Raw genomic sequence first — 13,647 nt, 5'->3', positions numbered from 1 at the left:
GGAATCATATTCCGCGCCAACTAAGCCGCGTATATTCGGCACCACGCTGGCCGCGTATTGTTTGTCGTGTGAACGCAATTCGAGGCTTCGTAAGCCGCGAAACTGTAGTGCGCTACATTGATACTAGGCGGCGGAGTGTCGTTTTTCACTTCCATATTGTTTTTCATCTTCAGCCATTGAAATATTTCTCCGAATTTCCTGCGAATTTTTGTTCAATCCTCTCTATTTCTGATCATGTCTGAAACAAAATTCTCATCTGAAGAAGCAAAGGGACAGCGACAGTGGTGGTCGCACAACGAGACCGCAGCATTGATCTCGATATTTGGTGATGAACGAGTAACATCGAGATTGCAAGGCACAAGAAAAGACAGCATCGTATATTGTGAAATGTCTGCTCAGCTGAAGGAAATGGGGTTTGCAAGAAGTGGTGAGCAAATGAAAAACAAGATTAAAAAACTTATTGAGGCCTACCGTAAAACAAAGACAGTATTGGCACGCTCAGGTAGTGGGAGGACCAGCACGTGCGAATTTTTTGACGAGCTTGATGACATTCTGGCCGACAGAGCATCAACCAAGCCAAAGGCCCTGCTGGATTCTAGAAAACGATTGAACGAATACCAGGAAGAAGCTGAGGATAGCGATGAAGAAACATCTAGCCAGAAATCATCACTATCAGGTAGGCCTAGCCCTACAAGGTTTATATAGGGGGCCTACTACAAAAAAGTACTATTTTTATGGCAATGTAAATCAATTTGGGTTGGAGCGCACAGTATATTCATGTATGCATTAGGCTAAATTTAGTACATTTAGTACAATTCTCACGTCGTTTGATCTGCCACTTTGAAACGTAATAAACATAATACACATAACAATAATCCTGGATGCTACATTAAAATTCAAGGTCTCTGTTATTTACATCAGCTCTGTCTTCTTAATTTAGTCACATTTCCTTCATGAACTTTCTTTTTTTAGACGCTGAATCGTCTGATGTCGAAGATGTAAGCGGCCTAATCAGCAAGCTAGGTAAGCATTAGCTCTAGAACTATAGCCCTCCGCTCCGTCGCAGGGCTATATAGAACATACTATGGATTTCCAGGGAGTAAGCAGACAACTTTTTTTGCGGTTAATAACTTCTTCGGTATGCCAAATAAAGCACATTCTCTGCCGCACAAATGTCTTAACTTACTACAAACACTAAAATTAAACCGCAAACTAATGCTTAAATGTTGTACTGGCTATATTACTTGTCAGCAAAGATTGTTTACCAACTTGTAACCGCTATTTTTCGTGATTCTAGCATGATGTATTTCCAAGTGGAGGGGTGGGCAGGTTGCACGCGGTTGCAAACCGCGCTAGCGCTGCGCAACGAGAAATGGCAGTTAAATTCGCGTGCAACCTGCCCACCCCTCCACTTGGAAATACATTGTGCCCGCTCACTAGCGCCGGAATCGCGGTAGCAATGCGCAAAAAATGGCGGTTACAAGTTGGTAAACAATCTTCGTTGACGAGTAATATAGCAAGTACAACATTTAAGCGTTAGTTTGCGGTTTAATTTTAGTGTTTCTAGTAACTTAACACATTTGTGCGGCAGAGAATGTGCTTTATTTGGCATACCAAAAAAGTTATTAACTGCAAAAAAGTTGTCTTTGCTTACTCTCTGGAAATTGCCATAGTATGTTCTATATAGCCCTGCGGCGGAGCGGAGAGCTATAGTTCTAGAGCTAGGTAAGCATTATCTTTTTACTTTGACTCTTTTACGTAGAAATCCTTTAAATAACTGTCTGAATGTAAGTTTTGTGGGTGGAAAAGTGGATTTTCGTACCATAATACGTATCTAATTTTTGACTGGCGTACAGCTGATTTTTACCATAAACGTACTATGTTAAGGGACAGGCCCTCTTGTATAGTAGTAGACCATGCATTTGAGCAGTTTTTAGATTTAATTAGGACCTTCAAATTAACGTCAAAGATACACAATTGGTTTGTTTTCTTTCTAGGTATGTTGCCTCATCCCGCTGACCGACTAAGTACCTCTTTGTCCCACCAAAGCAGCTGCTCTTCTTTTGATCTAAACAGCACCTGGTCATGTGATTCTCCTTGTGAGGCAGACAGAGGTGAGATTTTTTATTTATTTCTCCAATAATAAGTGGAACCTGAGATATTTTCTTTTGTCTGAGGTGGAACCATGATTTTGATAGTATGCATGCATGCATGCAGTTGTAGTGCAGTCCTGATAAAAAACCAATTTATTTCAGGAGTTAAATAAAAAAATCACTACCCAGGTACGAATTTTGTTTGTCATACTAGTCAGATAAAATGTACTTGTATTTATATTGTAGGTCCTTCACCACCGCCAACACGACCACCAAAGAGGAGACGATCATTGAATTTGAGAGATGTTTCACCAGACAATGGAGGATTTAATTTTGGTATGTACTTTTCCCTTTCAAATTCTAAAAATGGTTTCAGGTTATATTTAGGTCCGAAGTTAAAACATATTCAATGCATCATGCAAATCACCACAAATGAATGTGATCTTATATTTTGTCTTCCCCTACACTAATAGTGGCAATGTGCAATTATTTTGAGGATGATGTTTTCCATTATAGATCCATTAACACCTGGACCGCCACGTACTGCTGATGTTGAAAGTGATGATAGGACACCCAATTCTAAGACTGCAGATACATCCATTCGTAACCCGCCTGAGGTGACCCCAAAATCGAAAGAAGCTGCTCTGCCAAATAAATTACCAGGTAGGCTATGTATAAGGATAGTAGGCAAACTTTAGTTTGATGCCGTAGTTTAATGTTTATTGAAGAATAAGGACTGCTGGACAACCATCTTAAGCTTTTTCAGCACCAGTCGGCAATTGCATTAATACGACAGAGGCTACAATGCTAAACTTATAGATTGATTAAGTTGTCACTTTACATCCGCCTGTGGATAAAATCAGTTTAAATGTGAAATTTCCGACAGATTTTTATCAGTCGTCGTGATATTGGTATGTATGGCGGTCACATTATGTCGACGTCACGAATTTTCTATGGTAAAATTTGTAAAATTTTTGTTGCCATTTTTTTACATTAAAAGTAAGAACTAACAGGACTAAACGTATTGTAAAATTCTTACCTGATAAAATTATTTCTCAACTAGTTAAAAATCCAAAAAACCTGGACAATTTGATATTGTGTTCCTGACATTAATTGCTTGCTATGGGCTATGTATGCGTTAACAGCTGTATCTGTGCTTGAGATGCTTACATGTATTTTTTGTCTTATATTTTAGTTAAGGAACAGAAACGAAAGAGAAGTTCTGCAAAGGACTTTAAGGAGGGAGTTGAAAAATTAAACCGGGAGTTCTTTCACCACCAGAAGGAGGTTGAAAAACGTTTCATCGCAGCTGAAAAAGAACGCGAAGAGCGTTGGTATGAAGAAAAGCGAAAACAAGAAGAAATGCATAAACAAGACAGACAAGACAGAGACAACAGGAGAATGCAGCATGAGCTAAACATGATGCAAATTCTTTTGACAGGAGTGAGGCCACAGACTTCTACCAATACCAGTATGCATCAATCTCAGTTCCGGCGGCAGACCAACGATATGCTGCAGTGCAACATGAACCAGAACCATTTCTCCCACTCCCAACCAGAGTCATACAACAACAATGAACCATACCCTGAAACTTTTATGGAGCAGTTAACAACAAAGTGGTGAAATCTGCTAACCCATTCGTTAGTCCTTGTCTGCTGTATAAACATAAAATTTTTGTTTGCTATGAAAATCTACATCTTTATGTAGTAAATGCCTCTTCAGAATATGTCTGTCAGTGTTTGTATTCTGGCCTGTGCATATATTTGACATGTAAAAACGAAATTATACATTTTCCAATCTATCTCCGGTAGTTTCTTCTCACAGGACTGGAGTACTGAAATAATACAATGAGTCATAATACAAATATAGCAATAATGGCAGTGTACAGTCGATACTTCCAACAGTAAACCTTGCTTAACTCGGACGCATAATGTTTTTAAAATTACGCGGTATCTTAGAATTAAGGTGAATTCACAATGTGTACTGTAGCGTTAATATGTTAATAGTTAATGCGTTAATAGTTGTAATACTAAATTTTTGTTACTATTTTATTATTTTATTTATTAATCTCTGTGTTAATATGATAAATATGTTCACCAAACACAAGTTTTAGTGGGATATATTTGTGGTTACGGTAAGTGGTGTATATTGAGTTACGGTATATACGGTTATATTGAGTTACGGTAAGTGGTGTACACTGATTGTTAGGAGTGCTAAAGGTTAACAGTTTATCCCTGTCGTATAAGTCAAAAAGTCTTCTTATATACGCCGCAATTTACGGTACTTTTTATGTCATGTATTGTCAAAATATGTTTATGTATTATGATAAATAGATGTCTCAAAGGGATTTTTTTGCAATAAAAGCAATACATTATGGTATTAAAACCATTGCTATTTATTATTTGTTTCTGGTGCCATGCCCACTCCATTTACATGTACAGTGAATCTAAAATCTCCTATCTCTTTTCATTGACTACGTCACGAATTTTCTATGGTAAAATTTGTAAAATTTTTGTTGCCATTTTTAGCTCACCTTGACATCCTCAAGCTGAGCTATTGCCATGGGTCGTCATCCGTCCGTCCGTCCGTCTGTCAACATTTCGCTACGGTCAACGATAACTCAGGAACCGTTTGGCCCACATGTTTGAAATTGGGTATAGTTGTTACTGCTATGCTCCCATATTAAACGTCCTATTTTGGAGCACGCCAGGCAACGTACTTTCGAACCACGGCAATTTTTAAATTCCTGACATTAATTGCTTGCTATGGGCTATGTAGAAGTCACGAGTGTATGTTCACATCAAACAATATAGTAAAATAGGAAGTATACTGCAGCAATTTAAGTTTTTAACTATCAAAAGTGAACAGAATTACTTATATTTTGAGAAAAAGTCAAAATATATTTTTTATTTTTACTATTTACAGTGACAAAATACATAAGAGAGAAGTGTGCATAACAAACTGACATTCAATTGGTTGGTAGACTAATGGTAACTAGTGGCAATTCTCCAACGTCTGAAAAGAGAAGACAAAATTACTGAAGCTCAGTACAAGTTCCTGTATCCCACGGCTGAAAATGTACCAAGAATCTACTGCACACCTAAAATACATAAAGAAGGCAACCTGTATAGACCTATAGTCGATTACACAGGCTCCATAGCATACAATTTGTCAAAAAGCTTAGCCGATCTACTGGCCCATTTGGTAGGCACCACCGAACAGCACATCAAGAAGTCAACAGAACTAGTAGAGGAACTAAAAACCTCTAAAACAAAAAACAACATCCCAAAAGAAAACCTCCACGGAGAAACCGAAGGCGATGATCGTCCTACACTATGTCAGAGGCGTCACGAACGTAGTTCAGCGTCACCAAAAAAATGCAGGTGTGGCTTCAACAATGAGACCGTGTAATTGTAAAGTCTCTAAAATGGCTGTTGGTACAATGCCAAAGGACAGAACAGATATATGCACAACATTACGGACTGTGTCTACAAGATACCGTGTGCAATATGTGGAAAAAGTTACATTGGAGAAACCAGCCAAAAATTTGAAACCCGCCTAAAAGAACACAAAAGCACCCAAATCGTTCATAAGGGCCCAACGAAAACAGTCGGCTACCGAAATCACCAAATCCGCGATCACTGACCACGTAGCAAAGGACAATCAAACCATCGATTGGGAGAATTCGAAGATCATCGATCGCGAGCCTATCAAAATCAGGCGTTGGATTAAGGAGGCCATCTAGAACTTTATTATTGTTTTTGAGTCAAGTATGTGGCAAGATGATCCCTAATGTTTCGACAACCAACGTTTTGAACTGGGAGGTCCTGGATTCACATGTAGGCCAAGCTCATTGACGGGTGGTTTCCACTCATTCCGGAATTGTTCATTAAAATTTTCGCAGATATTATGCAAAACAACACAAGCTCCAACAATAGTGGGCACTCTAGTGACATCACAGTCCAGGCGTTTCAGTAGAATTCGCCATCGACCTTTTAATCTGCCAAACGCATTCTCCACAACTACACGTGCCCGACTCAGTTGATAATTAAATGTTTTCTGTTCAGATGTCAGCCTACCATTATCTGTATATGGTTTCAGTAACCAAGTAAGCATGGGGTATGCTGCGTCCCCAAGAAAAATCAAGGGGATGGGTTTACCATTTATCACTTTTTCCCAATTCGGGAGGAGAGTGCCATCCATACCGTCATTATAAAATGACGAATTGGCAAAGACCCTGGCATCATGAACGCTGCCGGGGTATCCTGTAAAAGTATAGAGAAATCTATACCGATAGTCAACAACAGCAGTCATATTTACACTATAATATCCCTTACGATTATAGTAATCTTTGTGATCCTCCTGTGGAGCAATTATAGGGATATGGCTACCGTCGATGGCACCACAACATTGGGGAAATCCCCATTTAAGTTCGAATCCCGTTATTATTTCCCTTAGAGCATCTCCGGTGGGTACCTTAACATACAACTCGGTTAGTTCAATCAGCGCCAAGCATGTTTGGTTTGTTATGTGGCAGGCAGTCGATCTGGCAATCCCAAACAAGTGTCCAATTGTACGAAACTCTACATTTGTACTTAGCCGCCATAATGTGATTGCAACTCTTTTTTCAACGGGAATTGCTTTCCTCATCACAGTGTTCATCTTTCGTACGGCATCGTTTAGTGCATTGCATATAACCTAAAAATACACAATAAAATTGGTTAGGAACTGTTGCAACAACTGAACAAGGAGCAAAGTCAAGTGTTTTTTTAACATTTCTGAAAAAGAAAATAATAACTTGAAGAACTAGCCTAATATTCAAATAAAGACAAACATACAGGCACTGGAAAAAGCCTGAAAATCAAATGTAATCAAAATATTTTAATAAATAAAAATTACTCCTTCCTTACTAAGTTACTGGAGACTGGAGTGGGGATAGTAGAGAGCTTTCTGGAGAGATTGGGATCATATTTTAAAAAACAAGAGCCGCAGAGCGTCTGGGCTCATCCGATGTCTGTTGCTACGATTATAAACGTAAAATTTCAGTCGTGCGTAGTACCACATTTGTTAGGCGCAGATATGCAGACACGCAGAGGGTGGGGGGAGGGGGTGGGGGAGGGGGAAGAAGGAGGGTGGGGGGAGGGGGCTCTAATAGCAAAAGCAGTTCACTCCTTTGTTAACAGTCAACAAATCCATGTTTAACCCTCCTCTTGAGGGTCAAAAGGTTATCAGACACTTACTCTTCGCACGTCAGTGGAAAACACATTTCATGGTCCTTTCAATAAAGCCATAAAAATGGTAGGTCACCGCTGAAACAAAAAAGTTTTTCAATCGCTCGGTCACACCATGTCCTCAGAAAATGTCTAAAATCTGCCCTGTGCCCATTGACCTTTGACCTGTGACCTCCAATTTCAGCAGAGTGATGGCTTTTCCTACCATGATGCTATACACCGACTATCACGAGCCTAGGTCGAGCCGTTGTTTAGCCGTTTGATTTGTGCCGCAATTCTGCATTTCCTCCCTATATCTTAAGTTAAGGAGGGATGTTCCCCTTTCTTTTACACCTCTTGACCTTTGACCTTTGACCCCCAGCTTCGACATCCCAACTCGTTTTCGGATTACCTCCCCACGTCCCGAATATCGTGACCGTACGTCGAGCCGTTTAGATTTGTGCCCAACTGTTGACGGACGGACGGACGGACGGATGGACGGACGGACGGATGCTCGCACGGACGGACGATCATGCGGCTCTGCATCTGACTATGTCAGATGAGCTAAAAATGAGCAAAAGGCCTACCTCAAAGGTCCCTTTGGTAATTCTAAAATTCTCCAACCAGTCGTCATCATTCCAGGTTTTCATTACTGTGTTTTCAAACCAACCATACTCGCGATATCGTACCCACACCCTGCGTGGTAACCTCTCGATATGTTCGTTTTCATCACAGAAATATCTCAGTAACAGTTGTGACAGAAATACGAAAAAATCCCGTCTTTGTCTATTTAACAATTGATAAAATCTAGTCCGGCGTTCGTGGGCCTCCTTTTGATAATCGTCTTCATCTCCAAAGCATTGGTCATGTTCATCTGGATCATCATTTTGTGTAATTATACTGAAGAATTGCAACAAACAACTGAGTTTCATGGGCAGCGCCATCATGAAAAACACTTCCCTCTAGTGGAAAAATTAGTTACTATTATACCTGGCCAGCTAAGCCGCGAATCATTATACGCGGCTTGCTAAGCCTCGAATCTCGTGTGAACGCTCCGGGTTGTGTTAGCGCGGTATTTCATCCGAACTTCCCTCACAGTCGCATAGTACCACCTCTCACCCACGGCCCCCCCACGCAAACTTTACTGCTTACACCTACTCACCCATGCCCACCTCTCACCCATACCTTCTCACTCACGACCTACCCAACACCCCTACTAGATAGTACACACATACCTCCCCGCTACACAGCACACACACGCGCACGCACGCACGCACGCACGCACACACACACACACACACACACACACACACACACACACACACGCGCGCGCGCGCGCACACACACATCCCCCACTCTTCCTCACCCACACCTCCCCGATTCCTGCACTTTCTAGGCGCCAATCTGCATATAAACTGCTGTCAACACGCGCTGTGTGGTGTGGTGATGATGAGATGTTTGCCTATACACGCGCCACACTCCACCTCAGATAATCCTAGGAAGCAGGATTTAGATCTACGATGTGCATGCATGCAGCACCAGCTAATGAACTAGAGAAGCATAGCTTATATATATATATTATATATATAGTATATAATATATATACTATTATATATATATATTATATAATGCAAGGTAGTTATATCGACCCCGTTGGCAGCTTGAGCGCACGCCTGCAAAGCGCAGCTCGCGATTTATAATGACATACCAACACAGTCTATCCACGGCACTTGTCTGTTATTGACGCTACTCAGACATTCCCCGCACATCACCGCGTTATTCGACGCCATTCCTTAGGGCGGAGAGAGAGAAGGCCACAGTAGACCTCGTCGGGAAGAAGGTCTGGTATTGGGGAGGTGCTATAGTTGTGAGCATATGCGCTCTCGCTGTCTCTCGGCTTATTTTTAATTGAAAAGCGTTTGTTATGAAACGTCCCATTATTCTTCTCTCATTCCCGGCTGTTTCTCTCGCTTGATTCTCACCCCCCTCTCTCTCCTCTCTCTCTTCGAGTGCGGCTCCAATCTTTCACCTATCTACATATTTATCCCTCCACGTATCTCTCACTCGCTCACAATCGTTCTCTCTCTCTCTCTCTCCCCCCCCCCCCTCGCTCTCGCTCTCACTCTTCTTCTTTCGATCTCTTTCTCTTCCTCCTATCTCTCTCCTCTCTCTCCCCTCTCTCCTTTTCTCTCTCTCCCTTTCGCAGCACCGCTGCACGCGCTCGCCGTCTTGCTCCTCCTCCCATGATTGCTGGCCTGCCCCATCGGCCGGGACAGCTTCTACACTGCATCGATTCACCGACCCCTGCCACCACTTAATTTGATCAAATTGAGCATCATATCGACTGACCAGCAATTATGCAAAAGTCAGCATTTCAAATGGACAGTTGATGAATAAAGATCCAGCGGCCGGCCGGCGGCTGTCCCTCGGGGCGTTAATCGATATACGCCGGTCGATGCACACACATTCATCACCATCGTAATATACGGGATTACTCCAGCGGGATGCGCAGCGCCCACTTCCCACTAATTCCAGCACGGATCGCTACAGGATCGCACGGGCATCGGCGTGTAGCAGCACAGCTTAGCGCGCGGCGGCGGGCCGGCGCGGCCGGCGGCCGCGGGCGGTGGCCGCGGCGGCGGCGGCGGCGGCTGCTGATGAGGATATATATAGCTGATGCATGAATGCGATGGGAGCAAACAGCCGAGGCGTAAACGCCATCGAACGCTTGTCAGTTCGTTATCATAACACATGCATTTCGGTGAGCCCTAAAATACTGAGCAAGATCGGGACGCTGTGGTACAGATGCGCCCCAACGCACCTCCGCAGCAGCGCAGCAGCAGCAGGCGGCAGCAGCAAGCAGAGGCACACACCACCACCACCACGCACACCATGCTACATCACATGCACCATCATCCATCACCACCGCCACCCGCAGCAGAGCCACCGAAGCAGGACAGGCAGCAGCCAGCCACCAGCATGCAGCCAGCACACTCACGCACCACCACCACCACGCACCATGCACCAGCACCATGCACTCACCAACACCATCACCACCACCACCACCCCACCACCACCACCACCACCGCAGCAGCACCACCACCACCACCACAGCAGCAGCACCGACCGCAGCAGCATAACCGCGCCTATATTTAACATTCACGCTGTGTGTGAGGCAAACATCATAAAACGTGCTGGCGCGCTATATGCGAGCGTATAAGACTATCTACATGTATCAATCACCGGTAGCAACAAGCCGGATCCCTCCACGGTATTACGCGCATTAGACGCTAAGCTATAAAACAAAGCTCGAATAAATGGAAAACAGCCGAGCAAATGAGAGACGCTGTACTACGTGCGCTGTAAAATATGAAATATAACCGCATATACGTCCTCATCGATAGATGCATCTCTCGATGACGCAGGGAAACGAATGGTTGGAAGTGGAATTCGATCCGCCAGTAACCATACAATATATATATATATATATACAATCATGGTCTCGAGGCTTGGTTCTGCCGAGCTTGAAAAGGTCAGCATTCACCCACCCCTAATTAGAGCTGCCAGTTGTAAAATCATATATGGCAATAATTTTGCGGCATCGAAACTTTCCGCCGGTTCCCCACAGACAGCTTCTCCGCGCGCTCGCTCGCGGGGGAGACAGAACTTTCTCGAACATCAAACGAGACCTCATTGAGGAGGAACCCTACGGGGCGAGATTGCGTAACACTCTAGATCTCACGCCGGCGCATACGAGCAGCACTGTCCTAACCGAGAATCATTTCTAAATTGCATTCCGAGAACACGTCCGAGTGCGTTGCTGTGCATGGGTGAGAGCGCGCGCGGGGCGCCGGGGGGTGGGGGGAAGCGTGGATCAGGTGGGAAGCCACACATATGCACATGACAGGCACTATACAGGATTTCTGGCAGCAGATGCTGGTGCCGCGTGTGTGGCACGACCATGACACAACCATCACAGACACGTTTACACAGGAGCCATCGGTCACTCGTTACACGCACGGTGCGCACGCACACGCGCACGTACGCACGCACGCACGCACGCACGCACGCACGCACACACACACAGCGTCCCTCTGAGTTGTCTGGAGGCGCTAACGATCGCTTCAGTGCGAATTTAAGTCGTCGAGCGTTGCAAATCATTTCGGTGTAAGAATTAATTGCGTGCGGTAACCCGCGGCTGCGAGCTAAACCCTGGAGGAGCGAAGTACCTCAACAACTAGCTGCCTCCGCCTGGCCAGCAGCTGGCTGGTTAGCTATACTAGCTAAGTATACTAGCTAACTATACTAACTAGCTAACTATACTAGCTATATTAGCTAGCCATCGAGCGTTGTTATCGCACAGAGAACCTGTAAGCGGCCGTGTTTCAGCAGCGAGAAAACTCCAGCGAATGGAAATTGAAATATCCGGTCGATTAACTACGCCCATGAAATTCAACCACGCACGCACGCACGAACACACGCACGCACGCAATATATAAATATATATATATATCTCATATAGCCTTATTGGTTCAAAACCAGCATCTTGTTAATACCAGCTACGCGTCCATGGTGTTATGCAAACACATTCGCGCATTCAGGTGAGAATAGTGCGCGCGTGCGTACGTGTGTGCGTGCGTACGAAAAGGAAAGAAGGGGAAAAGAATACTGCACTAGTATCACACAATGGCCTCTATACTTCAACGTTCCCCCATCTACCGGCGCTTTATAACTAACAGGTACGAATGTCTCAATAAAACCCATAAACAACGGACTCATACCGGGAGTGTCGTAGAAACAAGCCTTTCATCATTATTCTTCTACTTCATGATTAAAGACGCGGAAAATTAAAGCAAACCTTCAAACGACAATTTAGCGCAATATATCACGCGTGAAACAAAGCGGGAGAGTGGCGAACATAGACCCATCTCGCGTTCACCCATCGCTCAGCATCAAAGCGTCATCTCTGTAGGAAATTTAATTAAATCCGAAGTATTTAAATGCACTCAATTGTGCCCGTGCGAGCAGTCGATGAACGCAGCGTATAAGAACTGACTCGGTCGCGATAAAAATTTAATCAAGTGTTCCAATCCGTTCGATTAAATCTACTCCCTTTATTGTGTTTATTGCGGGGAAGACAAACACACGCGTGGCCATCACATCTGCATGACAGGGGATATAGAAGCGCTGTCATCCCGTGCCCTCATTCTATGGCGAGCTTTGTCACGTCAGTGAGGCGCCGTTGGAAAGAGGAACTCTCTCTATACCGACGACGGGTATATATACGTCCACTGTCTGACGTCGACATGCTTAAAACTCTCTCCTTATGAAGTGAGTGACACGAGGGATGAAGCTCCATTAGGAGCAGTGTCAAGCTGAAGGCATTCGCAATGTATCAATCATATTCTAAAATATCATCAGCTTTCTGTGCTGGAATAGGTGCAGTGCGGGTAGCACAGTAGCATCAGCAGTAGTAGTAGGGGCAGCAGCAGCAGCAGCAGCAGCAGCAGCAGCAGCAGCAGCAGCAGCAGCAGCATGTATTAACACTGGGCAGAGTATAACACAAGGGCGTTCGCTAGGTTCTAATACGAGCTCTTCATCATTAAAACCTTAATATGAAAGAGGCACATTGAATGCATTTCACTAATTAGCTATCAGCTATAGCCATCAACGTACAATACGCAGCAGCTTTAAAGCCGTTATATTAGAAATAAACCATTTCATTAGACTCCTTAAGGCGATACAATTTCATAATTAAACCATCGAGCTTTGCTTGTGATTCGTTTATATTAGAATATAACTAACAATTCATTTACAATTTATGCCTCGGCTAACGAAAATAGCCTGGCGTCCTGCCAAGTTTCGAGCAAGGGGAATTATAATATCCCACGAGCAATCATTAGCTGAGGCGGAGTATGTAAATATCGTTGAGAACTCAAGGTCTCAGGCAAACAATTCCACGCATACTCGTGGATCTGTACTCCAACCTCATGAGCACATGCGTGCGGTGAGCGTAGGTGCGCAATTCACGCGGAACACCTTCCATGTACGCTACGATGCTCAGGTATGAACAGGAAAGTACCAGTAGCCGCAGGCCCGCAGGTATGAACAGCAAAGTACTAGTAGCCACAGGTATGAACATGAAAGTACTAGTAGCCGCAGGTATGAACAGCAAAGTACCGGTAGCCGCAGGTATGAACAGCAAAGTACCGGTAGCCGCAGGTATGAACAGCAAAGTACTAGTAGCCACAGGTATGAACAGTAAAGTACTAGTAGCCACAGGTATGAACAGTAAATTACTAGTAGCCACAGGTATGAACAGTAAAGTACTAGTAGCCACAGGT

General features: G+C 43.9%; 1 protein-coding gene across 1 annotated transcript; it reads left to right on the top strand.

Annotated features, from left to right (window-relative positions):
• Positions 1-156: 156 nt before the first annotated feature.
• On the top strand, positions 157-4,508 carry LOC106820687 (PH domain-containing protein DDB_G0287875-like). The gene is made up of 6 exons (XM_014825189.1): positions 157-676; positions 973-1,023; positions 1,998-2,114; positions 2,340-2,429; positions 2,610-2,756; positions 3,289-4,508. The coding sequence occupies exons 1-6, from the start codon at positions 235-237 to the stop codon at positions 3,714-3,716; spliced, it is 1,275 nt and encodes a 424-aa protein (XP_014680675.1). The 5' UTR covers positions 157-234; the 3' UTR covers positions 3,717-4,508.
• The last annotated feature ends 9,139 nt before the right edge of the window (positions 4,509-13,647 follow it).

The sequence above is a fragment of the Priapulus caudatus genome, unplaced genomic scaffold (assembly GCF_000485595.1).
Source record: "Priapulus caudatus unplaced genomic scaffold, Priapulus_caudatus-5.0.1 Scaffold43, whole genome shotgun sequence".
Classification (NCBI taxonomy): Eukaryota; Metazoa; Priapulida; class Priapulimorpha; order Priapulimorphida; family Priapulidae; genus Priapulus; species Priapulus caudatus.
Note: the sequence above shows the minus strand (reverse complement) of the source record. Positions and strands in the feature narration are given on the sequence as shown.

Excerpts from the sequence above, each read along its gene's own strand:
- LOC106820687 (XM_014825189.1), top strand. The coding sequence starts at position 235 with ATGTCTGAAACAAAATTCTCATCTGAAGAAGCAAAGGGACAGCGACAG. Across the intron at positions 677-972 it reads CCAGAAATCATCACTATCAG|ACGCTGAATCGTCTGATGTC; the intron begins GTAGGCCTAGCC and ends TTCTTTTTTTAG. Across the intron at positions 1,024-1,997 it reads CGGCCTAATCAGCAAGCTAG|GTATGTTGCCTCATCCCGCT; the intron begins GTAAGCATTAGC and ends TTTTCTTTCTAG.